Raw genomic sequence first — 27,843 nt, forward strand, 5'->3', positions numbered from 1 at the left:
ATAATTATAATTAAAACTAATATTAATATAAATCGGCCTTAATAAAAACTTAATTTAAGAATAAACTAGGCTTTTAAAAAGAGAGAATATAATAATAACACGTGCTTTACTAAGCTTTTAGTATTAAGGCTTAGTTCTAAAACGTATTTTAATCTTATTAAGGCTTAAATAAATATTTTTCCAAAATAATTCTCTTTTTTCCTTCTTTACTTTATTTATTTCCTTTATAACTAGCCTATTGGATTAATTCTTTTAGTCTTAGAATATATTCTTATATATTTCTTCTAAGCTTGAGATTACTTATACTATTATAGTTATTTAGTAATAAGGCAAAAATAATAGAGCTGCTATTAAAAGTATTTTTAATAACCTAAAAAAGAATATTAATTTAAGGAATTATATTAAAGTAATAAAGCCTAAAGGTTTTAGAAAATGGATTATTAAGTAGAATTATACTTATTAATAAGAATACTAGGAAGTTTTCTAGGTTTATATCTTATATTTAAAGAGAAATATTTAATAGCAAGTTATTATTAAGAAGCCCGGCTTCTACCTAAGCTATTATAGTATTTAATAATTCTATAATAAGAGTAGTTATAATAGTAATTGCATTTAAGAGGGCTTTCTTTCCCATGTCTACTTGTATAGTTAAGGCTAGTCCTATAAGTTTCGAGAAGGCCTCAAAGAATTGCGTTATAACAAATGTGGCCATGACGCGGCTTATTGTGGAACTGGTTGTCAACCCGGCTTTTGGTTTCTGCACGAATATCTCTAATAATAGTACCTGTGGTAACAATGTGACCTGCGAAGGCAGTGTGTTTAGCTCCTGTAAGTCTCGAACTCCACCTAAGCTTTCCTCTCTTCCCGTCCTTTCCCAAATTTGTGCTCTAAATCGGGATTAAGTCAAGAAACAGGTTGCTCTGAATTCTTTTTCTGTGGAACAGGTGACTCTTTCTGCGGGGCTGGTTGTCATCCTGACCTTGGATTTTGCAACCAGACAAGCTCATTGACGCTTTCATTCGCCCCATCGAGTATAATTCCAAGCTCGACAATGGTAATCGCAACATCAAGCACTGCTGCGTCTTCTTCCGCAACTCCCTCTCCGTCAGGGGCCTGCACATTCTCGCCTGGCCTAGGCAACACAACTCTTGCCAGCACGCCAGCGTCAGCAGATTATAACTTTTCAGGCGTAGCTTATTCCTTTGGCGTTCTTAACGGCACTACTGCTGGATCTTAGCTGTACGCAGGACTCAACCAAACCGTGAACGCAACCGAACAATTCGCTTACTACCAAGTATTGACCGACATCGAGCCGCCTAGCATTGGCTGCTCAACATTTGGCTACATAATCGACGTTGATTCTGGTCTCTGCCTCACTGCGAACAAAACGCAAGGTGCCTATCCGGATTTCGAGGGAGCGGAATTGATGCTAGAGCCCTGTTATTCCTGTAGTACCACAGGCGGGCCGCCACAGGAGCAGCTGTTTTGCTCGGATTTTTATACCCAGGGTGTTTACGATCCCTATCAATGTATGCTGTTCTTTGGAGATGCAACATTCCCGGACAGCTTCTATGGTCCCACTTATGGATAGTCTGGAGCAGATAAACTGTCAATGATGCTTATTAATGGTGGAGATTGTATCTTCCTCCTGTTTCCTCTAACTTGAGCTTGAGAAACTCTCTGCGGGTTTACCTTTGTTGTACATAATTTCTCATTGACGTTTGTCCTGGTCGTTTGAATTAGTGTGCTCGAATGAATGGACTTAAAATTTGTCGACTGAAAGTCAAAGTGCTTTGAACACGAGGCTTCACAGCTCCAAAATGTGTCCAGACAGAAAATTTACATTGAATGAAACAACTTTTCTGCTGTCTTGGGCTAGCCTGGTCAAAGGTGAATCGTCCCATGTATTTAAAATGGCGGTTGCCCTAAAATAAACCATGAGTCTTTTTGAATACTTCAATCCGACATCCTTCTTCAATGCTACGGAGAACACCCAAACCACAACTCAATCAACACAGCGGTTTCCTCAATCTTCAATCTGTGCCTTCTTCGATATTTAACAAGCAAAATCGCACATTTTCAACTTTCATCCTGATTCTAGATTTTCTCCGTGATGTTTCCCTCAGCGAGCCAACACTCGAAGCAGACTCACTTTCTCTATCCGTCCCAAAATCAAGATAAATGTTCCAACGCTAGCTCTTCCTCTTTGAGCAGGAACGGAACCGCCACTTGGGGCGACAGCGCTGCTATCGATAGGAGCCTAACAGAAGCTTTTGAGATTTCGGACCAAGGTACTCATCCAGTCATCGGGTCTCGGGATGAACTAACACGACATAAGCTCTAAGTTTAATTTGCTAACAAAAGATAACCTACCAAGAATTTCGAGGTTTTCCTTGGGCTTAGAATGTTCTTGAACTATCTTTTCATACAACTCTTTCGAATCTGATTGACTAGCAATGACTAGCTTACGCCAATCCTTCCAAATAGCAGTATTTGGCAGCAGTCCGACTTCATCTACCCAGTCTCCGTTCCCGAAGCGCCGAAGCAGCAGACCGTAAACGTGGGTACGGCTGGGAACATTCGTGCTGGTAATCTTTGAAAGGGATCCTAAGCAGGATTTTGCGTTGAGGTATTTGCCAATTTTAACGTTGGCTTGACCGAGGATGTTCATTGCAATAAATGACACTTGGTCATGCAGCGTGCCGTTTGGAATAGAGACGAAAACAAACACCAAGATCAGAAGGGTTGTGATACGAGTAAAATACTCGGTAAACTTTGAAGAAACACTGTCTTTGACCTCGACGCCAAGCCCTGTCCAACGGCTGATATCTTGGCGACTTCCCTCAAGAATCAAGCACGAGTTTCGTCGACCAATTATAATCACCGAATCTAGGCAGTCGGGCTGCGAAGGAGAGCTTGTGGCGATGTATATGCATTGGCTCTCGATAATACGCAGGGCGATTGACCACCCGGGTAATACTGCACAGTTCACAATGCCAACCCATGAAGTGTCTGGCAGGATTGCCAATAATGTTATTATCGCCGCTGTAATAATCCAAGTGGCAAGCATCCAAGAGAGAGACCGAATGTCTTTCAGATTATTTCTAGTGTCCTGTAAGGCGGGAATCTGATAGACGGAATATCTGGAGTCGCAAAGAAGATTATAGGAGGCTATCGTATTCGCAAGACGAAGATTTCGTAACGGGGCACTCTTCCTTCCCAACTGGCTTATATATATCGGTCCAACCTTCTCTATGGCCACGCTATAGCTCCGCAAATAGCTTTGCAGTCCAGCAGCAGGCGCAGTACATAGAATTTCATAAATCGACCGTCGCATTAGCCGATAATTCAGCTCTTCATCTTCACTCAGAAGGACCATGAATGAACTGAGGTCGAAGGTCCAGACATTGGTGTTCGCATGCGTCATTTTGTGAAGATTCGATAGCTGAAAAGGGTGGATGGCATTCTTTGAAAGCATACAGCGTCTTTATTTTTGTGCTCCTGCAGAACCTGCAGTCAGACCTCGCCTCAGCCCCGCGTCAGGCGCACTGGGGTGGCACAGCAAATGAAACCCCGAGGCAGAATTAACCTGGCTAGGGGTCTCCAAAGTGTTCAGGGATTCAATATGAAACCATACTCTGTGTTAACTCCTTCTAAATCCCCAGCCCCCCTCTTTTAAATAAGATGAAACAACAATGTGGCATCGTGCGAAAGACGATGGTGAAGAATCTAGAAGAGAAGCAGGTGAGATTTTAGGACATTCTTTTCTAGCGAATCGTAGTCACATGAGCGTGCCAGATGAAACGACCCGTTGGCAAGCGACTGAAAGCGAGCTGGATACGGAAAGCCATAAGGATCAAGTGATCAAGCGATTTTCGAATCCGGTTTTCAATGTCTGATTTGTGGCACGTGCGCACCCTACCAAAAATCGCCCGTAACCAAAATACCGTATTTTGCATATATAACCACTATTATACTCGTATATATAACTTATATAAAGGTAGCCAAAATAAAGCTATTTGTAGTTACTAAATATATTAATATTTGTATTTGTCTTTACTATAATATCTCTAGTACCCCCTCTGCTCCCGCCCCTGCCTCTGCCTCCTCTTCTCAATTACTATTAACCCCCCTTTAACTTGCGTGGTCCGTATAGTAGATCCCATGAATTGCAAGGCATATCTTTCTTACTATTATTATCCTTACTATTATTCCCTATAATACTCGAAATATCTCTATCTCTATTATTCTCTTTATTTTTATTCTTACCCTCTTTCTCTCTCTTTCCCTCTCCCTTTATTAGTCTCTTTGCTTTATTACTCTATTTCGAGGGTATTTATAGCTTTAAAGATTAAGGTTTTATAGAGGCTAACTTGGGAAAAGCTAGATCTTTTAGTACTATATTAAGGCGGTATAAGATATATACTTTACTACTATTATTATATTTGTAATTATAATAGGCTCAGTCGAATTTGCCCTGAACTTGTATATATTTCTATTACGGGCCTTTGGGATTCTTTTTTATATAATTAATATAAGATATAGGTACTAAATAACCTCGAGTTTGACTATATACCGCCTCTAGATTTACTATAATCTTCGGATTATCTAAGTTAGTTAGCTTCTTTCTAGGATAAAACTTTATATCTCGAATTTCTGGTATTTTATAGATATCCTTTATAACTTGTATTATCTTATTAGGGATATTAAAAAGCTCGAGATAGAACTATTTGTTAGTAGTAGTAAGAGGAGGTTATAAGGTATTTAAAAAAAAAAAGAGGTTTAGTAGATTTAATAAATTATTATTCTAATATTTAATTAGTACTATATTCTAGCCTTTTATATAGGGAGAGTATAACTTACTGCTTCTCTATAGTTCCTCGAGGCTTAAAGCCTTTATACTCGAGCTATATTATATTACTTATCTTTACTAGATAGGTATAAGTTATTAATATTATTAATATTATATATATTATATTTCTTCTCTTTCTTTAAGGACTTTTTTGGTAGTATAATAAAGAATTATATTTACCTTATAGTAGGAAGAAAGGCTTAAATAATACTTGAAGAAAGAAGAAAAGAAATAAAGAAGAGGTTAGGTATAGTATTATAGTTAAGAGAAGGAGGCTTAGTTAGAAGGAAAAGAAGGCCTTTTTATAATACCCTTTTCCCGAGAAGTAATTACAAATTCGGAGTTATCTTTATATTATAAAGGCCTAAAAAATATAAAAGAATAGATTTATAAATAATCCAGAAGATCGGATTAACTTTTCTAAGCTTTCTGCCTTATAAAGTAATAATAAATTCATAAATAGAGGCAAAGATAGAATTAATAAGCTAACTAGAAAATAGAATTAACTTTATAAATAATAGTATTTATTATACTAGTACTACTTTTATAATAGGGAATTATAGGATATAATTCCGGGGCTAAATAGTAAATTAGGTAAGCTATATCTATAACTCTACTACTAATATAATACTAGGGTATAGATAGAGAATTCCTGGTTAGGCCTAAAGAATATAGGATTAGGTTAGGAAGCCTAGATAACTTTGGAATTATATAAATAGTAAGTTGCCCTCTCTAAATTTTATACTAGTTTTTCGGATCTAGGGAATTATATAGTTATATAATACTAAAAATAAGCTTTCTTTATATATAAGAGTAGAAATATTAGTATTATTTAATAATCTAGATAATATAATATAAAAATAAGACTATATTTGGAACCCTGAAATATAGAGCTATTTCTATATAAAATTATAATTATAATTACTCTAGTAATTATAATATTATATTTTATATAAATGCGAAAATAGGGTTTTTATACTAGTATAGACTAATATTTAAAGAATTATATATTTCCTTTTTTTTTTTACTCTTTATTTTAAATTATTATTATTATGACTTGCAAACTATATTATACTATAGGAGCTAATAGAATTAATCTTTAATTATAGGAATAGTATTAAACTCAAATTAAAGAGCTTTATTATATTTAAAAAAAAACTCTTTAGGATATTAGATATGCCTTATAATTAGAAGGATTTAATACTAGTAAGACTAGCTATATTACCTAACTATAATAATAGAATACTAAACTCCCTTCGGATTAATAGCAAGTAAAGCTTAAGGAATATCTCCGTAATAAGAAGCTAGTTAAGATGGTATATTATCTCTAGTATTGAAACTATTTGCCTAAATATATATTTCGGATCTTTAATTATAAACTCGATTATTTTAGGCTTAATATATATATCCTGAAAATAATTTGCTACTATTATAAGCTTTAGCTAAGACGAAATCGATTTAATACCGAGTATATTAATATTCTTAAAGAAGCTAAAGAATTTATTCTTAAGGAACTAAAGAGCGGTTAATTAATCCGGTATAGCTATAGGAGGATATACTACTAGGTCCAAAAGAATACTAGTAAATTTATATCTTATAAGAAGATATAGTAGATATTTAGAATATTAGATAAAATAGAAGTAAAGGTATGAGATAAGTATAAGAACCGGAAATATAGGAGATTTACTATAAAGGGGCCAGGTTAATATTAGTCTATAGATAGGTATAATAAGTTATCCTATTACGGCTTCCAGATCTATAGTATTATTAATATATATTCTCGAATAATAATTAGTATTTTTATTAGTATATTAAATTATATATAAATTATTATCCTAAAGTTCTATTTCCTTTATATTAGGGAATAGGGCTACTTTCCAAAAAAGTTATAAGCTAATAAAGGCTAGGAGATACTACTTATAGCAGTTATATAAATCGAGCTCCGGCGGTTAGTAAAGGATTATAATTTACTATAGAAAAAGGCCTTTACTTATAGGCCCTTAATAAAGAATTAGTATATTAAGATATAGTAGAATATCTTAGCTAGTAGGCTTATAAAGACCTGGAGACGGTTCTTTAAATCTTTTTATAATACAAGTATCTTTAATAGAAAGTCTTACTATAACCTGATTACTATTTAATTTATTTATATAGATATCTTTTACTAATAGATTAATAACTTTATTCTCTTTTATAATATTAGTCCGATCTGCTCTTAGTAGGCAAGGGCTAATTACCTCCGGCCTAGAGTTCTAGAAGAGCTATATAATTATTACTAGAGAGTTTATTATTATAGTACTTCCCTAATAGGAGCGGCTAAGTAATTGCTTTCTGAGCTTAAAGAAAAGGTTACGGGATATAATTATATAATATATTAAATTCCCGAAATTAAAGAGCTTTATATAACTCTCCTTAAAGATACCGGTATTATATATACTATAGATAAGCTTAAAGCGGGGCTAGATTAAGACTATATTAGGATATATTAGTTTCTTTATTATATTCTTAAATTCTATAAAAAGAGAGTTAGAAAGCTCCTATTTAATATTGAGCCTCTTTATAGGAGAGATAAGTAGTTAGAGGTAGTTCGAGAGGCGGAATAAAGACTAGAGAATATAATTATAGTAAATCGAGGACTAGGGAATATTAAAGAGGATAATCTTAATAGTAAGGTTTCTATAGATAATAAGGGGTAATATAAGAATAATTTAGGGGATTTAGAGAATAAGGGAATCTTAGATAACTTGTTTAATAACTAATATTTGGGCTATAAAAGTTTATTTATACTAAGCTCCTTAAAGGCAATATTATAGCTATATATAAAGATATAATCCCTTTAAATTAATATAAGGGATTATATGGTTATATAACTCTATAGAATTAGCTAGCTATAAAAATGCCCCAAAGCCGGAAACTTATAAAGAGTCTTAAGGGCTTTGGGGTATCCGGACTATTACTAGTACCTGGTACTTTTTGGGAAAAGAGTATAATATATTTTATAATAGGTAACCTATTATAGACTACTTAACCTTTAAGTTAAGCGGGAAATCTAAGGACCGGGCTTGTAATTCAAGTCTTATTAAGGTTATTAAAGTCTTTACTAGCTAGTACTATAGATTTAATATAAATATTACGGGAATCCTATAGGTTCTATCCTAATCTATCCAGAAAACATATATAGTATATCCCTATATTTGTTCCGTTAATGTTTATATATGATTCCTGAGAGCCGAACTATTACCTAAGGAGGAAATAAGAAGACTAGACTAATATCTTTGAAAACTAAGGCTTTAATAAGTCTATCTAGAAAAGCTTACTAATTTTTCTAAAGATAACTTAAGCTCTAATAGGCCAGAAAATTTTGAGTTTATTATATATTATGACTTATATAACTAGGAATAGGAACTTGAGTTTATTATATAAAATTACCCAGATATAGAGATTCCTGCTATAAACTCCTTATTTGGATTAATTAGTTAAACCTATTTTTGATACTAAGTTTTTATTAGGGTAACTTCCTGTTTCTAGAGGCTTTAGATAGAGTAGCTAATAAGTTTCTTAGCTATTAGCCAAGACTTATTAGCTAGAAAATCTATAAGTAGTAAATAAGATTATAAAGTAGAACTCCTCTAACTATAATACTAAGATATTTTACTATAATATAAAGTAATTAGATATAGAAGCCCTATTAAATATAATATATCTCAAACTATAAGTTTGCGAGATAAATATAGAAAGTCTTAGTATTTAACTAGTATTATAGTCTAGCCCGAAGGCGCCTGCTATTCTTTATACCTAATTTAATAGGAATAAGAAGTACCTATACTTTAACTTAAGGAATAATTAGGACTTTTATATAGACTTAGGGTAGCGGTTTACTCTATAGAAAGAGAATAGACCAGAAATACCCATATTATATTAATCTTTGGGAGGGGTTATAATAAATACTATAACTTCTAGAATACTCTCGAGAAAGCTTTCCCGAACTAAAGTAGGCTAGTTTATAATCCCGAAAGATCTATAGGAATCTTATATACCCGAGAGTATAAGTGCTTAAGGTAAATACTATTTGAGTTCTAACCTATAATAAAAGGAAAGTAAAGTATATAAAATAAAATATATAAAGCAAAAGTAAAATAAAATATCCGGGTATTTAATAAATAGAAAGCCTAACTATAAGAGCCTAACTATGGGTTATAAGAACTAGTACTAACTAGATATATATATGGTAATATTAAAGGGGAGGTAAGGCAAGATAAGGCAAGAGGAACTAGAAAATAAGTTAGTATATATTCCGTAAAAGTAAACGGAGAGATGTCTAAATAGCCCAAAGGCAAGAAGTATATATTAAAGAAGTCGAGATTAGAGGGAGGAAGGCTATTTCCTATAAGAATAAGTTAGTATATATTCCAAGATAAAGAATAGAGATACTTAGTAGTGGTCCGAAGGCTTTTATAAGTATTAAAGAAAGGGAGAAGGTATTAGAGAAGGGGAGGAGAAATCTAAACAGAAGTTAGTCTCTTTTTGGAAGTTTGAAAGAGGGTACTTCTAAAGGGCCTAAAGGCATAAGAGGTATTAGAAAGAGGAGGAGGGATCTAAAATTTAGCTTTCTAAGGAGTAAGTAGGTTAAAGACTTATAATATGGGAGTTCCGGATAAAAGTGACCCGGAAGTAGTAGTTAGGTACTAGCTCTTGGTGTTATTAGTAGAGGGGTTAAAGAAAGAGGGAGAGGAGGAGGAGGGGGAGGAGGAGGAGGGAAAAGAGGAGGAGGGAGAGGAGGAGGAGGGGGAGGTTATAGGCAGTTAGATACTAGCTCTTGGTATTAATAGAGGTATTAATAGAGGTATTAGTAAAGGGTAGTTAGATACTAGCTCTTAGTATTAATAGCGAAGTCGAAAAAATATAGAAGAAGAATAGAGGTTTTGGAATAAAGATAGAATAAAGTTATACTTTTATAAAAATAAAAAAAAGATACTAGTACGGGGTAATTATATTATTAAATTCCATATTTACTTTTGCTATTTATTGAGAATATATATCTCTCAGGGGAAAGTATTACTTAGTATTTCTAGGAAATAATAATTTAATAATAATATTATTAAAAAAACCAAACCTAATATATTTAAATATATCGAAATAAGGTAATTATTTTTATATTAAAAATTAAATTATAGTATTACTAGATATAAAGCTATTTTAGTTTATAGACTAGGCTATATATAGAGATCCGAGGATATTAAAGCTTACTCGAATTACTTATAGAATAGCTATATAAATAGCTAGTAATATAATAAGATAGTATTATGCCTTACCTAATTAGATTAATAATAAAGCCCTTTATTATAGCAGATATATAATATCTGTTTTTTAAGGTATTATATAGCCAGAGGGAAAAGGCATATAACTATATAATCCCCAGGTTCTTGAAATTAACTAGAAATTAGTTAATTAGAAATAAGTAAATATTGCTTTTTATATTTCTAATTTAATTAGCTACTAGAGTAATAAGATTCTCGATATAACTAATTTAATAATACTAGGAAATCCAGATAGTCTCTTACTACTTGTATATTTTCCCCTTGCCCTTAGTAAATTATAGAGAGCTTTTACTAATATTAGGCCTAGCTACCTCAAGAGATCCAGAGCCTTTATTCTGAGTTTCCTGAACTACTAGTGCTACCGACCCCGAGCTTTTGCCCTGGATCTCTTATATAGCTACCTAAAAGGCTTCCTATATAGTAGATATTAAGCTTTTGCTCTTATTCTACTAAATAACTAGCTCGCCAAGCCCCCCCTTAACTGCCTTGCCTTGAGAATCTCCTAAAAGGAAAGAGAGTATCTTTATATTTAGCTTCTCAAGATTCTTTATATAGATTTCGGTAAGACTTTATTTTTTAATTTCAAATTCCTCTCTTATAGCTTTCAAAAGCCGTACTCTCTTATTAAGCCTATCTATATAGGTATTGCTTTCTTTAATTACTATATTCCTCTCCTTTTTAAAGCTTTGTTTTCGTACCTTAAATTACTTCTTTTCCCTCTCAAGATCTGCTAGCTCCTTTTTTAATATATACTAATACCTATTAATATAACCTTTTATTATAGACTCCCTTAGTTACTTATATTATTTATTGAATATCTCGTTAAAGGGCTTTTCGGGATTACTGGCTAGAGTAGGCTTAGTAACTAAAGTAGGCTCAGTAACTAGAATAGGCTTAGTAACTAGAGTGGGCTTACTAGCTAGAGTGGGCTTACTAGCTAGAGTTTTAGTAGCTAGAGTATATAGAGACTTAGATCTCTTATGGTTCTCTTAATAGATAATATTAAGTTATCTACTAGTATTTTAATACTAATACTGCTCCTTTTTAGACATATAATTATTTCTAATTATATTACTATTAAAGTTATTGGTATTAAGGGTTTTTAATAAGTTATTAGTATTAGGGGTTATTATTAAATTAACTATTGGCCCTTTATATAGTTAATAATCCTATAGAGGCCACTTTTTTTTAACGGAAATAAGGAAGCAGAGTTTGGGCTCTTAATGATTTATACTAGGACATATCTTCTTTATATATTTAAGGAACTATTTAAAAGTGCGATTTTCTCTAAATAGAACCGGGAAGTCCGGAACTTTGGAGCAGGTAACCCTACTAGTAAGGTAGCCTATAGTTAGGCTTTAATCCTCAAGGTCAAGTTTATAGTATTTAGCTCTTCTAATACCTTTCCAGATATTAGATTCTTAGAGGCAATTAAGTACCTAGCTACTGAGCCTTACGAATGTCTCGTAAGAATTGAGAAAAAATGGGAGTTTTAAAAGGGCAGTCTACTTAAACGGCTTCCCAAGGTAGCCGATATAGTAATAGATAGTTATTAATAAGCCTATTAGTAAAGGCTTATTAGTAGGGTTATGGCCATATCTACTAGTTAGCCCTTCTTTATTATGCTTTCTCTTATTATCTTTCTTTGCTTTTAACTCTTACTAACTATAAGCCTTAGTCAAAGTTCTTCCCTGGAGCCTCGATTTCTTCTTCTTCTTCCTAGCAGAGATAAGATCATCTTCCTATATACTACGAAGAGTATTCCTAGTAATAGTTCTTTAGAGACTTTCTTTCTTCTTCCTTACCCGCTCCTCCTTTCCCTCCTTCTCCCTCTCCTCCTTATTCTTTTAGAACTTGGCCTAATAGATATACTAATTTCTAGTACCCACCTCTTTAGTACTATTATTATCGTCATTCCTCTTATTATTCTTGGAAGGGCGAGAGGCAAGAGGCTTTGGCTTTGGCTTATAGGCCTTCTGTGGATACTCCTCCTCTGAGGTGAATTCGGTCGGGCTTGAGGAGGGAAAGATAGTACTATAGCGGCTATAAAAAGGGCCAATACCCTTCTGCTTTTGGTACTTTTTATAGTAGGCCATAATATTATAATATATAAAGTCTTAGATAAAGGCAGTTTTAAAGAGATTAGATTAAGAATAGGAGTAAAAGGAAATAAAGATAGTAATCTAGGGAATAAGAATATAGTAGGAAAACCCTTTTATATTAAAGAATTAGTAGGACTATCTATTTCTATTTTGGGTATAGATTCATATTGAGTTATCCTATAGTATATCTTTACTTATTACTACCGGTTTCGGATACGCCTCTTACTAACCAGCGACTCTATATATATCCTTATTTATTACTACCGGTTTCGGATATACCTCCTGCCGGCCGGCTACTCCAAGTATATCCTTATTCGGTACTACCGGTTTCGGATACACCTCCCATAAACCAGTGACTTCGTATATCTTAACTTATTTTTGCCGGTTTCGGATATGCCTTCTACTAACTAGCTATTCCAAGTATATCCTCTATAACAAATTCTCTAATCCGATATAATTCCGTCTTTCTATATATACCTTATATATACAAAGCTAGTTATATATTAGTAAGAGCAGAGAGAAGGGGCAAAGAGATATATAAGTAGTAGTACGGGGCTAGTATAACCTTATAAGAATAATTCAGAAGTATTATAGTTAATTATATTATAAATTATCTATACTTAGAAATATGATTTAATTACATATATAAGTCTTATAATAGATAGTAATAAAGGGACTTAAGTTAGGTATGGTTATATATGCAAAATGCGGTATTTTGGTTGCGGGCGATTTTTGGTAGGATACATACGTGCCACAAATCAGACATTGAAAACCGGATTCGAAAATCGCTTGATCACTTGATCCTTACGGCTTTCCGTAGCTGGATTGCAACTGGCCCAAAAAATATGCCCAACAAATGTTGCGGTGAAGGCTGATCTGACTGACATTCCATCTCGAATAATCCACGCACACGTGGCGAGTTGCTGCTTTCAGTCGCGCCCATCTTACAATTGAACGCTTTCGTCATAATCAACTTTTATACATACTATCTCTCCCGACAAGAAGAGACGAACCCTCAGATTTCCAGTTCACATTGTTCGCCAACATCCAGGCCTTAGCACAATTCCACAGCAGGCTTATGGTTTGTCTGGGAGGATGGAGCATATAGAGATTGAAATATTGAAGACTCAGGGAGCATGTTCATTCGGTTGGAGACACTTTCAGGCCTCATGTTCTGCAGATTCAACAATTTGCAGCCCCGAGAGAGAGAGAGACATTTCTGATGTGGGCACAGAATCTTCGATTCTTGACTGTCATTGAGCAGCCTAACCTTGGGAAGATGGAATCCACCGAGAAGCCAATGAAAGATTATCGTTCAATTATTGTTCTGCTTGTCTTCATTCGACTCACCGAGCTCGAATTGGCCAGACGTGAGAAGTCCCCTGCTGTCCGAGTTATTCGACCGTAATATCTTCCTCTTTCCTCTTCCCAGAAACCCAGAGAGCTTGGGTTAATCGTTTCGTGCATAATTAGATGATAAGATGATATTCTAACACTCGTGTAACGCCCCGATTGAGTCTAAGGAGCACAAAAAATCATGATAGTATGGGGCTTCCTCATCGCTGTAATGTCTCCTTCCAAAATACAGATCTGTATGCCCCGAGCTACCATCAACTACGGAAGGTGGATCATCGCGGATAAATGGGCAGAGTTCCCCCCTCTAAATTGCAGATGCTCTGAAGAAGATCGCTGGTATAGCCAGCGTAGATGTCTCTGACAGTAGTCTGCTTCACCACTATTGCTAGTCCATGAATCACATAGCCTCTTATCACAAGCTTTCTCAAAAAAACCTCGCCGAATTTTCCCTTAACTTCGTCTAGACGCTTCAAAAAAGCATCAAGAACTGTCCCCTTCTACAAGAACTTTCCTATAGGGCGATATAACAGTGGCGCTTCAATTACTGCTTAACTCTAGTTGGATGCCCTGGGTTTGGTAGTCAGTAGCCTTCTCCACTTCACTTTTCGTGTCTCTCCTCCCGGTAAAAACTGTCCTCAACGATCCAGAGAAGAGAATTGGCTATGTCACCTTACATGAACCAGCAAGGTACTTATATTCTTCTCCAGTCTGGGAAAGCGGCAATCTTCTAAAGAATCGACTCGCGACTCTCAATAATGCAACCGGCCTGTCGCCTTCGTTATTCTTCCCCGAGCTACAGTTCCGAAAAAGCTGCACAATACTGCGCCAGTGTCGGCAGATTAGTTAACACGAAGTTTTCGCATTGTTTGCTTTAATCTCTGTGTGCAATCTCACCAACAACAAAATATAGATCGGAAAGCGTAGCGATTCAATGTCCAGATAGTGAGGGATCTAATGATTATATGGAGCCTTTAAGAGATATATATTTGTAACGAGGCATCAAACTCGCCTTTTTGAGACGCCACGACAGCAGTTGGTAGATTTCATAATTAGTGGAGAAGCAAGTTTGAAACTTTAACTGCCGTTTGATATATCAGCTAGTCATTTTGGGGGGGAATTCAGAAGGGAGATGTTTAATTTTGTATAACTTTGCCCTAATGAAAGCATCCTTGACAGCCTCCATCGAATCTCTCCGATGCAACTTAAATAACCCCCATCAATATTCGATTTATATGCTTAAAAATTTAACAAAATAATGACTGTGTTGGTTTACTTCCGACCATCAACTTGTTTTTCGTCAACGCGATGCTGTTTCACTTCCTTGAACACAGTTTTATCTTCCTGAGTTTTCCCCGGTATTTCCTCTACCTCCTCTACCTCAACATTCTTGGTTTTCCCTTCCCTAACACTCTCCTCTTCCATGCATATACCATACTGCTCTTTCGGGTCGATAATAAGGTTGGAGGTGACTGCATCCCGCCACCTCAGCCAAACCTCGGTTTGTGGCAAAAGGTCCGCTTTCTCTACCCAACTGCCATTGCCAAATTTCCTTAGCAAATATGCATATACATGAGTCCTTGTTGGCATTGCCATCTCCTCGACCAGTTCAAGCTGTTCAAAGCAGGCTTTCGCGTTCAGATTCTGTCCCAGTATAACATTTACTTGGCCCATCGTATTCAACACAATGAAAGCCAACTGATCAATGGTGGTCCCATTCGGAATAACGATTAAGAAGTAGAGCAACAGCGCCAAACTCCCAATCCTCATGCCTACACAAAGGCGTTCAACTAATTCTCCTTCTTTCTGTTCAAGCCCTTGCCCTGTCCACTTTACCACATCTTTCCTACTCCCTTGTAGGATAAAGCAAGAATTTCGTCTTCCAAGAACGTATATTGCATCTGAATGACCTGCTTGGAAGGCTTTCCATATTGCTGGCTGCAGGCAGTACCTCTCCCCTACTCTCAAAATGATACTCCACGCTGTAAGAAGAACGCAAGCCGACAAGCCAATCCAGGTCGTCTCTCCAAGGACCAGAGAAAATATCAAGATCGCAGCGAACACCACCCAGCTTGCTACTGCCGCGATGCTCAGCATATTAACATTGCTTCGACTTCCGTCGGTCGAGCGGATCTGGTAGACCTTACAAGAGCCATCTCGCAAGAATTTGTTGCGACTAATACTCTGCACAAGCCTCATATTTCTTAGTGGTGCCGTGGTACATCCTCGAGGTGAGAAATATGAAAAGCCCGTTGCTTCTAAAAGAGCATAGTTTGTACGGATATAGGATTGCAATCCAGCTACGGGAGCTGCCGTTAGGCATTCACATAAAGAGCGTTGCATAAGACGATAATTGAACTCCTCAGCCTCGCCTATGAGGACCATAAAAGAGGATACATCAAAGCTCCACGCATACGATTGATTCTTCATTCCAGCAGAGCACCTTGTCAGGCAATGTCGTGGTTCCGAGGGCGAGAGATGAAGGATTTGTTGCACAGCATCTTGGTGGGACTGCCTTATAGCCATGAAGATTTTGGGCCACTACAAGGCAGACTTAAAGGCTGGAAATGGAAAAGAGTTACACAAACAAGAAAAATATGGGGATGTCTGGAGTTTGAGTGCGGCTTCCGAGAATTTCGCTCGGCGTAAAGATTACTCGGTGTGCATGGGCTGAGCCTGACCTGGCTATTAGGCATATCTCACCTTGCAGGTTGCTAAGCTTAAAATGGAATGATAAGCAACTACGTGGCAAACTAGATGAACGGGCAACAAAAACCATGCAGATGAGACGAGGGGAACAGGGAGAGAAGCGGCGTTACCTGGATATGAACAAGGAGATTAATAGAGCTAGCGATAATCGTTCGGCGGTTCCCACCTACAATTCGCCTAGCACGCCTTGTAGGTGAGGGATAGCGATACGCACAGAACAGCGATACGCAAATTTTTTACCCCACTTCCACACATCACTCCACCAAAATCACCAAAATGCCACCCGAACCACATGAAATCGAAGAGCGTATAGCGAAAGCCTCTCATGCAATGGATAATAATCCTTACCTGAAAGGTACGAAGGCTGCAAAGCAATTTGGGGCCCCATATGAACGTCTAATGGCTCGTTAACGTGGGCGTCCACCCAGCCACTCGCGAGGGGGGCAGAATAAAAAGCTCTCCGTACTACAAGACGATGCCCTAAAGGAGTATATTCTTATGCTCTAATATTCCGGCCGTGGGGCCAATATATACGAGATTCGTATAGCTACAGGAAGGCTCCTTTTTTGGAGCTCTGGGGATCCCAATTCGTTAGTATTAATTCGATGGACTAAAGCATGGATGGTCCGGCAAGCCGAATTCCTCAAATCAATACGAGAGAAGCCTTTATCCGCAAAGCAATTAGCTATACATATTATAGAGGATATCAAGGGGTATTTCCAGGAATTTGACCGATATAAGAGAAGATATAATATAGAGGATTACGATATATCTAACTTTGACGAGAGTGGGTTCCAAATTAGAGTCATTACCGGTGATCGAGTCTATGTTTCCCACGATTGCGAAGCTATATATAATACAGATCCAGAGAATCGAGAGCTTGTAATAGCAGTGGCTATAATTAATTATAGAGGAACCAAGGTGCCAGTAATAATTATTTTTAAGGGAGCATACTACTTGCGGGGATACTTCAAAAACCAGCTTGACGAGAATATACTTTTCGCGCGATCTCCTACAGGATTTACTAATTATTGGCTTGGAGTATGCTATATTAAGTATTTTGACAGATTCTGTCCCTTTTCTGGACCCGGCAGATATCGTATCTTGATTTTCGATGGCCACGGCTCTCATATTAGTCGTGAATTCCTAGACTATTATTGGAAGTATCGCATATGACTATTCAAGCTTCCTGCACATACCACTCACCTTCTCTAATTTCTTGATGTGGCCGTTTTCCAAGCTTTAAAGCATTGGTTCCAAGTCGAATTACGTCGAGAGATCTTTATGGGTACAGAGATAATAGATAAAAAGGCATTTTTTGCGATATTCTAGAGGTTTTGGGATAAGGTGTTTAATAGCCGCATGATCGCACGGAATTCCTTTAAGAAAACAGGGCTAATTCCTCTCGAACCAGAAGTGGTACTCTCAAAAATAAAGGAATATAAGCAACTTCAGAAGCAAACAAGACGACAAGCTCGTATACTATCTCCTCTAACCTCTCTAATTCGATAATCTTTACTAATTCTTCCCTCCTCTCCTCTCGTATTTGCTACCCCGCCATCCCGTACTTCTCCTCCTGCCGAGAATTGGGCTAATTGGGCCACGCCATTGACAATTCGCATACGAAAGAAGGGTATTATATATGTAAAGGAGCGAATAGAGGCAGTAATAAATAGTATACCAATTATACTATCTGTAAAGCATGTATAAGAAAAGGTTGAGGGTACAGCGGAGCGATCTATACTATCCGGTACTTTAGCAAAGCAAAGAGTCCATGATTTGAGCCTTGCAGAGCAAGAAAGGGAGAAGAGGAATAATAGGGATAATGGAAGGATTATTCAAAAGTATGGAGAGATTTATGTATATTAAGGGCGAGCAGATATTATAGCAGATGATGAGGATGAGGTCAAAGTAGTTAATATGCGGAACGCCTGATTAGCCAAACCATGGAGGAAAAAGTATTGACAGATAATGGTATTATTTCCAGAGGACTATTAGAAGGTAAAGGCTCAAATGCGCTATACTTTCCATGATTTATGAGAGTGATGCGTGGGGTTTAAGGCAAATAATGGTAGATTTTGGTAAAAAATTTGCGTATTACTGTTCTGTGCGTATCGCTATCCCTCACCTACAAGGCGTGCTAGGCGAATTGTAGGTGGGAACCGCCGAACGATTATCTACTGTACCGAAGATAACGGTATCAATCGCGAAACAAACGACAAGGACATCGAGGACGGCCGGCAAGGCAGCGGAAGCTGCACTCAGAACTTACCCACGCCTTGATGTGGTTAGTCAGCATTGTTGCTGCTACTGTATTGGTTGCTTGAATTTTCATTAGGCTGCCACTTCTGCAACGAGACAATGTGCCCATCTCACTTTGCTATCAGCCATGAATACCTTCAGAAGCTGGAGCGAGATCTACCCCAGCGGCTCCGATTTCAAGGCACACATTCTGGAGATACAGGAGTTTGCGACTCCCAGAGAGAGGTCGCTCCAATGGGCGCAGAACCTACGGTTTCTGACTCCGTTCGAACAGGCAAATCCTGATCGAGATGCCGACTGGAGTGACGATGAAGGACTATCGTGTCATCATTGCCGTGATTATCCATATTTCAACTCTCCGTATCCGCAACAACCAACAGTAACGGCGCTCCGCTTAACGCAACCAGGCGAGCTGAAAGGCTGTGATCATTACATTGCCGTGTCATACTGCTGGAGACAACCTAAAAGTCAGAATATCTCCGATAGTCCTGATGATCGATCGTACACAGTCTACACTAAACCGCCGAACAACACAAGAGATAGTCGGCCGAACAAAGCACCGAAATCGATTTTAGATAGGGCAATTGCATACGCTTCCTTCTATGGGATTCGTTTTATCTGGATCGACCAGGAATGTATCGACCAGGACAACCGACTGGATCAAGAAGTTGGAATACAGTCTATGGATTTGGTTTACGAGCGCTCTGCCGCGCCTGTAGGAATCCTACAGACCTTCCTAGATTCGCAATGGCAGCTCGATACATTATGGCATCTACATGAAAACAAGGATCTTGATTACGACCAAGTCAAGCGAGCAATACAGCTCCTCGAGCATATATCAGAAGATCCATGGTTTTCAAGAGCTTGGATACTACAAGAATCAACATCAGCTGGAGATTGTATAGATTTGTTGGTTAGATACGACTCGTCATTATCTATTCCTGAGTTCTGGGGGGTCGTTTCGGGAGAAATTGAACTTCAATTTGAGGAGCTTCTAAGACTACATCATTCTGCAGTTGAGCAGCTGTCTCGTCACCATTTCGGTTCCACTGCCCTTAGTGTCGCAGAGCACTTCGATCGCGTGAGCGATAAATTACTTCAGCATAGCGGTAACGTTGATGAGGTTGAGGATTATATCGGCGAAGGCGATAAAATGATGACACGTCTTGTAAAAGTCATGGAACGCATACTTCTTCACACCCCATCCGATTACTGGAACACGAGAATTCCATCGCATCGAACTGCTTGCAATGCTTCCTTGGCAAGCATGTACCTTAGCAACTGTTTTAACAGTAAACCAATGGATCGATCGGCTATACTGGCCAATATGTGTCAATATCCAATTCGCATTGATACAATTATGGCACAAAGCAACAAATATCCTTTAGAAACTTGCCTCTTCGTACAAGCAATCCTCAATGGGGATCTCTCTTTTCTAGTTGGAGTTAAAAAGGAAGCATGGAATGATTTGTGTTCCACGCGCGACGGCTTCTCCTGGCTACCACCACATATCACAAGCCTCGATCCAAAGCAATCCGAATCGTGGATAGAAGGAATCCAACCCTTTCGTTTGTTGAATCACCTGATTACTAAGGACGGTCTAAGCCTTTTAGGTTTCTTGTGGACGGTAGATGAAATGGTCGATGTAACAGACCTGCAAGCAAAGTTCTCACCACTGTTTGAAGAACTTTCTCGGTCTCAAACAAAAGAATGGGCAGAACTTGAGAACGAGATGGAGCAATGGACAGAATTTAAAGATGCAGGAATTCCAGTACCACGGTTCTCCAAGATGGAAGACTTGGTAACCACATCACAAAATTTGAGCCGATGGACAGACGAGCCTTTGTTCGAGAAGCTTTGCTGCGAACTCGTCTGGTCAATTCTTCAGAAACTCGTGGAACAAGGTCTCAATATGCTTGCGGATGCAATTTGGCAGTCTTTCAGAACAAAAGTCCGCCTCTTTACTTCCTCGGAATGGGTATCAATCAAAGAAAGATACGATAGTCAACAAAATGGGCCTACCACGATTGACGAGTGGATAGAAGAGAACGGTGAACTCGAAGCACGTACACTTCCAGATTCTTGTACACAAGCTCTGCAGCTTCATGATGACGCTCAGAACATTATGATAGTTCGTAAGCCTCATCCGTTCAGTGGCCGTAATGGGCATCAATACATGCCAATCAACCCATGGTTTGTTGAGCGAGTTTTAAATAAAGGCTACTTTTACTATGGACGATTGGCCGGCCAAGGAGGTGGACCTCTGTCTACTTTTGACGTGGACAAGCCTACGCAAGTCTTACTACCATACAGTACAGGAATGGACAAGTTTGATGTTGATTGGAATGGCAGATTACCCGCAATGCAAACGAAGAGAATTGCGTGGGTGGTGGAAGAGGTTTGTATGGGAGACACTGACAAAGGAAAGGGGGGGCAAAATGAACTCCGCAGCTTCGGATCTGAGGGAATGGTGGCAGGAATGTGGAAGCTAGGAGACACAGAACCCGGACGCTACAATCTTTGTTAATTTCATAAGTAAATTGACTAATCACACACTATTTGTTGCAAATCCATGAAGTACCTACTTGTCTATTAGTTTTCGTAAACTCGGCGGCTAGTCTTTGGACAGTATCAAATGGCACAACAAGTCTGGAACCGTACATTCAATTCTCGTTTGGGCTTTTTGGTAAACTTCACAGCTGTGAAACTTGGGACTTGACTGGGCTTAAAGGCGAGGACTGAATTAAGGGCCTGTTTAAAAAAGACCTAATAGCTATTTAATTATAGGCATTCTACCACAAGTCTTCTCTTAGACTAAGCAAGCAAGAACTTCTCCGGCAAAACATTATCAACGTTCCACATTCCTCTCGCCATTCCAGTGCTAACTAAAATGTTCCATTGTTCCAATCGCTGCTCTTTTGGCTTAACAACCCAAGACATACGCCCTAGCATGATCTTGTCCTTTGGAAAACCTCCCATATTCATACAATGCGGGGTCAAAATTGTATTGGGATCATCGACATTGAAAATTGCTCGTAGCTCACCAGTAGAACCCGAAGAAGTCTGCAAGCTTCCTGCGGCCAAGCATCCGTGTTGCATGACCGTAAATGCTATCCATTCATTGACAAGGAATGTTACTGGTGTATCGCGGATCACATCTTGAGGTACATATCCGACAATTTGACCCAAATCAAAGAGTCGTCTCAAATCCGCTTCTCCTGTGAAGAGTGGCTTTTTTCTGAAGACGATTTCCTCTGTCTCAGGATCATAGATATCCCTAAAAGAATTCGGAATTGGAAAATCTACTTCGTGAAGTTCAGGGTATTTGTCGTAGCTCGCATTCACGTACTGTGACCGAATATTGTGCCAGATTGCATCGGCAAGACAGTCTTGTTTGCGCTTGGAGAGAGTTTTGAGGATGTCAAAATAGATACCTACTCGGCCGCCTCTTATTCGTTCCACAGTCTGACGAGAATTCAGATCCTTATACTGGCCACCGTGCTTCTTCTGTATCTCGCGCAAGTCAATGGTATCGATTTTCCAGAGATACCCATGGAGCACTAAGCCATGCTTTGTAATCTCGTGACCAGTCATCCGACAGGAATTGGAGCTCTCATAGGTACAGTTGATTTTGGAAAGAATTGTCTGCGCCGGTGGCAGCCACGAGAATGCGTAAGGATACTCATCTGAAGCCCCCCCCATGGGACGGGACTGGCCTGACCACATTTCCTCTTGAATTCCAGCAAAGATAGACAGATCCCCATTGATCAAGGCCATGGTAAAAACTGCTACACTCAAGCTGAAGCGGGGGTGTTGGACCTTAGTGGTGTCGATTCGGAGAGAATAGTCGCAAAGATTTGCGAGTATGGCAAGGCGATCAGGAACTCGAGAATTTTTTCGACTTCCGAGGAATTGCAGTGCTTCTGCGATATTACATATCGGCCGTAGGCTTTGATTTTGCCGAATCAAAGCCTTTGTCTCTTGGCTTGAGGAACCCTTTCTAGTCCGTTCCAGTTGCGTTGCCTTGTACGCAGAAATTTTGAGAAGAGGAGCTAGATTTTGAAGCTTCGCTCTGCTAGCTATTAACCGTCGATGAAACTCCCTTGATTCCTCAAGGGAGCCCTCAATTGGCGGGTTCAGCAAGAGTGTGAGTACTAAATAGGCCCTAAGATGATGGGAATTAATGCAAATAACGCCATCTAATCTCCTCGCATCTCCTTGCCATCCTCGTCCTTTGGGGCATTTGAGAAGTAATACTAGATGAGCTCTAGCACAAGCTGCTTCTTAAAGAATCCAGGCTCGTATTAACCATCGGTCTAATTGTGATGCCCACATTGACGAGCGTCCAGCTGGATTTGGTAGCCTAATTAGGCTAGTGCTTATGTGGGATCGCACTCCCAAATTGGGACTAGTGCTTCCATACATCCAGCGGAATACTAGATTCTATATATGGAGGCATGCGAGCTTTGGAAATGGGCATCGATTAGTTTATTACTGAGAACCAGTTCTTGGAATTAATATACTTCCACGCTTCACTCCATACTTTACCCTATATTCCACCCCTTTACCTTGACTACTTGCGTAGCACCCTGCTATATTGGGAGCCTCACACTAATGCCAAAATCTCAAAAAGCCCAACTATATCCCATACTCTTGGGCTTAGCTCTTTTTCCTTATCCGATCCAACGGGAGGAAGATAGCCGTAATTATGTTAATACCTAGCTTCGCAGAGAGCATTCAGAGCCTCTATATATCGAGGCTCGTTAATAGATATAGATAAGATTCCAGCGGTAAACTTGGCCCGCTAAAATACCAAGTCCATTAATTAAATCCCTAGTTCTTTATCGGTTCGATCGTCTTAATTAATACATATTTAATCAATCCATATAAAATGGATATTATAATATATAGCAAAATGAATTGCACGATCAAGCACTTCATTAGGAGCCGTTACTGGCCTTGGTATGGATAACTGGGTATCGCTTACGGTATATTTTGGGAATTTTTCCTTTGTCTACCAATAATAGAAAACCGCAATATAGTCGGTAGTACTAGGAAACTCGCCCGGCTCTGTCAGCCAAAGATCATGCATCGACTCCGTATCAGGCATAGGAAACGGGAGATATTTGTTCATGCCTGGTTGCTCAACAGATTTCAGGGCTAGAAATCGTAGATTATTGGCCCATTTTCGAGTTAGAGCTTGGCCCAAAGTAAACTGTTGAATTTCAAGCACCTCCTTACCTATCGGAGCCTCCGCAGCAAGTCGAGGCTGACCGAATGGCCCATTGGTGTCTAAGCACATCTGTTCCACTAACTGAGACGCAGGCGGCCGGTAGACTAGATTGCTATCCTTATCGTACTCCACTGACTATACGTTAACATGTGCATGCCCTTCATTCTTGGGAGTTTGCGTGTCTAAAAATGTTCTATCGGACTTGGCAGCCTCGCCGATAGACGAGTTTGCAGGAGCACCACTCATAGCTGTGTACAGGCGGTTCGCTAAAATGGAGAGCTAGTAGGGAGCAAGTTTGTATTGTGACTGAAACTTAAAGAGAAGAAGTGAAGCTTGAAGGAAGCGAAACCGTAAGGGCTCGTAACGCACAGGCCAGCCCCTCACGTGCTCGGTAGGAGCGCCCTTCAAATAGAGTCGGGTATTGACCAGTAGCATCGTCGACAGGATCTCGCATATCAGGTATCAGGCAGACGCACTAGCTCCCTCGATCCAAATAATAGCCCAACAAGAGAATGATAATGCAGTCACTGCTCTTGAAGCAGAACCCTTCCAGAATTCTTGAGGCAGATCAGATGGCTCATAATTTCCAAAAAGATGTTCAAGGACAAAATTCCCCGATGACTGGCACCGCAGGAGAAGCACCCGACATTGCCAACCAAAACGCAATCAGATTGTCACAATGCTCAACCGTACCGCAATTGACAGCAGAGCTCTTTCCAGTATTTACAAACGCCAGGTCGCGTACCGGTGAACGAGCCAAGATGAAAAATGATATCTACAAAACATTTGGAGACATATACGACGACAACCCCGCCCGCCTCACTCACGATATCATCGAAATTGCAAAGCACACCGTCTCGCAGGAGAGTATGCACGCATGGGCTAGCAACCTACGCTTTCTCACTGCCGGGCCTCCTTCAAACTCCAGCAGCGCGTTGGCCGGAGAGGCTTCGAATGCTATTCCCTGTGCCTGCGAAGACTGGCCAGCATTTGAGGCAGATCATCATTATACGAAATTACACCTTACCGCTTATGGTCAGCTCAACACTTGTCCACACTACGTTGCAGTCTCATACTGCTGGCAGCACGCAAGTAGTAGCTCGGAAGTCAAAGACGGGCCTTACCCAGTATCTACGACCAGGGGAGTCAGACCCGGACGAGCGCCAGGAGATGTTGTAAAGCGCGCAGTCAACTTTGCAGCTTCTCGGGGCGTAAAGTTCATTTGGATTGACCAGGAGTGTATAGAGCAGGATGATCGGGAGGATAAAGAGCTCGGGGTGCAGTCCATGGATCTGGTTTACCAACGCTCATTCTACCCTCTCGGCCTTTTTGAGGTCAAAATCGAAAGGCAAAATCAAATGGATGCCATGGCACAGGCTATTGGGCGGCGGAATCGCGAGGGTGACGAAAAGGGCGTGGGACAAAGACTTGACGTCTTTTTTGAAAACCAAGAGCCTGTTACGGAAGAGGAACTGCGAAGTTTGACAGAGGTTTTCGAGCTCTTGGCTACTGACAGATGGCTGAGGCGGGCTTGGATTCTTCAAGAAACGGTGCTAGCTGGTCATCGAATGACTTTTATGATTCGATCCAACTCAGGAATCACAATCAGAAGTCCAATCAACCCGAGCGGCATCAAAGGCGAGATATGTTTGTCTATCTTCGACTTAAAAGGTCTCGATGGCGCGGGGACCGTTTATTCTGGACTGGAATTTACTATCAGCGACGAAACCAATGGATCTCATACGATACTATCAAGCTTGGTACGGATTGCAAAAGTGGTGACGCCTCGTTTGGTTGTAGGATGGAGGCTTTGGGATGCGTACAGTCATGCCAACAACGCCATTGGAGCAATAGTCCTACTCGAAACATATATGAATAGCCGAATTCCTGACCGGCTTGCTATCATTGCAAATCTTTGCAATTATCGCAAACGTCTAAGTACGACTGCATTGGATGAACTTGAGTTTGACTTCAGTGTATGTCTCCTTACCCTTGCTCTGCTTAACGGCGACTTTTCCATTTTGCGTTTATGGCACGAGATATCACATAACATAGAGTTTCCTGCCTTCAAATGGAAGAGGCAATCCGATCCACCTACACTGAAGCTTCTCAACAGCGATCAACATTGGAAAGCATTCTCCTGGGCGCCCTCTCCTACAGCTCGTATCGCACCACCAGACGTGTACTTATTCAAGGATGAATTCAGCCTAAGATTACGTTTATTTTCCGACCCAGCATTGCGACTGTCCGAGGCTAAAATTCGAACCACCGGCCTGCAATTTATGGGCTGGTTGTGGACTACCGACAATATTATCGATTTTGAGGATCTTATGTCGTACTATATCAATAGTTTCATCAATGCAGTCGACGATGCGCCAGATCTCAATTCGGGGTTTATGAGATGGACCGAAGGTGCTGGATTTATGTGGAAATTCTTCCAAGCCTTGGTCCAGCTTAAACTCTATGATCTAGCAGAACTCATATGGTCTCAAGCGGTAGTAGATCATTTGCATGTGGAAACCTCCTCCAATAAGAATGCCTCGAATGAAGCCCCCGTTAAGAAATTCCACCTCAAAGGCCTGAAATTTGAGGGAGGACGTCCTTTACTGAGCGATATGTTCGATTATGACTCCGGATTTTACATAGGCTATGAGTCTTGTTGGCATCTGAGCATTTTGGATTTCATTGCGATTATGAGGACTTTACTACGTCGTGAGCTTGAGTGGAATTGGATCATTCCGGAGATCATCGCCACAGGATCTCTTTGGTATGGAACACTTGAAACAAGTTCGGATACATGTTCCAGAGCAATCGGAGTGTTCGAGCCAATTGACAAAGGACACGTCCTGACGCCAGTTCTGAACACCGATATGAGAGCTGACATAACGAACATGTTTCTAAAATCTTATCGGCCAAGACCCCACTCATGGGGGGTTGAAAGGATAGGCGATGACGGTGATGGTTCTGTGTTGTGCCATGGTAACGGTATGATAAGAGGAATTTATAAGACGTATGGTGAAAAGAGTCAGAGATACACTTTGGATTGAAACCAGACTTTATTTTATTTTTACGGGACCATAAGAGTTTCTTTAGGCTATTTTCATCTAAAAGTACCTTGAGCCAGTTATGTTTCATTCTTGGTCATTTTACGATAGATACCATTTAGGCAAGGAGATAATACTCCTGGCTCCTTATCTTCGTTGTCCTCCCCCATCTACTACCTCCTGCATTGTAGCGGGATGTGTCGTCCGGTGGGCCGCGTACTTTGACGAGAGAGGCGACAGGAAGCGGCCCCCAATATTGCGTTGATGTCTCCTACGTTCCGAGTCCCAAAGGATTCATGGAACTACTAGTCGTGTGCTATCTGTGTTTTTGTTGCGGATCCGGGTGACATTTAATAGCAAGGAGCAGCAATTTCCACTAATTACTATCCACAATCAACCTGAACTCTAACATCATGCCTTCGTCTTTCCACTTTCATCTTTCCATCCACCCCCTCAATATAATCTGCACAAACCTCAGCTTCTTCAATTAGGCTTAAGCTTTTCTCGGAAACTATGTGTTTAATGTTCTTTTCTCTTTCGCATCTCCTATACACCTGTTTTGGGTCTGTGTTATAGTCCCTAATAATCTCATCCCGCTACGACCTCCACGCTTGAGTATAAGGCAGCAGTCTTGCTTCATTAACCCAATTACTATTACCGAACGTTTTTAGCAAGTATATATAAACGTGTGTCCTCGTCGGCACCTTAATATTCTCGATTATTTCTAGTTCTTTAAAGCACGCTCTTACGTTTAGCTTCTGCCCTAGTATTACATTCAGCTGACCTATAGTATTTAATAGAATAAATACTACCTAATCCTAGGTATTACTATTAGGAGTAACTATTAATACTAAGAGTAGTATTATAAGTGTCATAGAGTGCCCAAGCATCCTAGCGAGCACGTGCGTGCGCGTGGTCCGTGCGCAAGCCCATAAGGCTTCGCACCTCCCACGACTCACTTGCTTCTTCA

The 27,843-nt window shown here is 39.4% G+C and overlaps 7 protein-coding genes across 7 annotated transcripts; 4 read left to right on the forward strand and 3 right to left on the reverse strand.

The window, feature by feature from the left end:
- Window positions 1–632: 632 nt before the first annotated feature.
- K444DRAFT_625771 (uncharacterized protein) lies at window positions 633–1,591 on the forward strand (the record flags this gene model as incomplete). The annotated part of the gene is made up of 3 exons (XM_024882568.1): window positions 633–828; window positions 998–1,164; window positions 1,238–1,591. The coding sequence occupies 3 exons, from the start codon at window positions 633–635 to the stop codon at window positions 1,589–1,591; spliced, it is 717 nt and encodes a 238-aa protein (XP_024742089.1).
- A 271-nt stretch (window positions 1,592–1,862) lies between these two features.
- Window positions 1,863–3,699, reverse strand: K444DRAFT_660310 (uncharacterized protein). Its single transcript, XM_024886443.1, has 2 exons — window positions 2,374–3,699; window positions 1,863–2,323 (listed from the first exon to the last, which is right to left on the reverse strand). Exons 1-2 carry the CDS (start codon window positions 3,476–3,478, stop codon window positions 2,304–2,306), a joined length of 1,125 nt encoding a protein of 374 aa, XP_024742090.1. The 5' UTR covers window positions 3,479–3,699; the 3' UTR covers window positions 1,863–2,303.
- An 11,055-nt stretch (window positions 3,700–14,754) lies between these two features.
- On the reverse strand, window positions 14,755–16,087 carry K444DRAFT_608875 (uncharacterized protein). Its single transcript, XM_024879461.1, has one exon. The coding sequence runs from the start codon at window positions 16,053–16,055 to the stop codon at window positions 14,898–14,900; it is 1,158 nt and encodes a 385-aa protein (XP_024742091.1). The 5' UTR covers window positions 16,056–16,087; the 3' UTR covers window positions 14,755–14,897.
- A 499-nt stretch (window positions 16,088–16,586) lies between these two features.
- Window positions 16,587–17,811, forward strand: K444DRAFT_608878 (uncharacterized protein; the record flags this gene model as incomplete). The annotated part of the gene is made up of 3 exons (XM_024879462.1): window positions 16,587–16,740; window positions 16,882–17,497; window positions 17,669–17,811. Coding segments are annotated over exons 1-3 (889 nt in total), but the record flags the coding sequence as incomplete, so codon positions are not given.
- An 810-nt stretch (window positions 17,812–18,621) lies between these two features.
- Window positions 18,622–21,397, forward strand: K444DRAFT_608880 (uncharacterized protein). Its single transcript, XM_024879463.1, has one exon. It carries the CDS (start codon window positions 18,724–18,726, stop codon window positions 21,121–21,123), a length of 2,400 nt encoding a protein of 799 aa, XP_024742093.1. The 5' UTR covers window positions 18,622–18,723; the 3' UTR covers window positions 21,124–21,397.
- On the reverse strand, window positions 21,236–22,744 carry K444DRAFT_216021 (uncharacterized protein; the record flags this gene model as incomplete). Its single annotated transcript, XM_024871122.1, has 1 exon — window positions 21,236–22,744. A coding segment is annotated over one exon (1,334 nt), but the record flags the coding sequence as incomplete, so codon positions are not given.
- A 1,595-nt stretch (window positions 22,745–24,339) lies between these two features.
- Window positions 24,340–27,269, forward strand: K444DRAFT_608881 (uncharacterized protein). Its single transcript, XM_024879464.1, has one exon. It carries the CDS (start codon window positions 24,348–24,350, stop codon window positions 26,874–26,876), a length of 2,529 nt encoding a protein of 842 aa, XP_024742095.1. The 5' UTR covers window positions 24,340–24,347; the 3' UTR covers window positions 26,877–27,269.
- The last annotated feature ends 574 nt before the right edge of the window (window positions 27,270–27,843 follow it).

This window comes from Hyaloscypha bicolor, assembly GCF_002865645.1.
Source record: "Hyaloscypha bicolor E unplaced genomic scaffold K444scaffold_17, whole genome shotgun sequence".
NCBI lineage: Eukaryota > Fungi > Ascomycota > Leotiomycetes > Helotiales > Hyaloscyphaceae > Hyaloscypha > Hyaloscypha bicolor.

Bases quoted from the DNA above. Each gene is read 5' to 3' on its own strand.
- K444DRAFT_608881 (XM_024879464.1), top strand. From the start codon at position 24,348: ATGCAGTCACTGCTCTTGAAGCAGAACCCTTCCAGAATTCTTGAGGCA.
- K444DRAFT_608875 (XM_024879461.1), bottom strand. From the start codon at position 16,055: ATGAAGAATCAATCGTATGCGTGGAGCTTTGATGTATCCTCTTTTATG.
- K444DRAFT_660310 (XM_024886443.1), bottom strand. From the start codon at position 3,478: ATGCTTTCAAAGAATGCCATCCACCCTTTTCAGCTATCGAATCTTCAC. The intron at 2,324-2,373 runs GTAGGTTATCTT...ATGTCGTGTTAG, and splicing joins GGAAAACCTCGAAATTCTTG to TTCATCCCGAGACCCGATGA.
- K444DRAFT_608880 (XM_024879463.1), top strand. From the start codon at position 18,724: ATGAATACCTTCAGAAGCTGGAGCGAGATCTACCCCAGCGGCTCCGAT.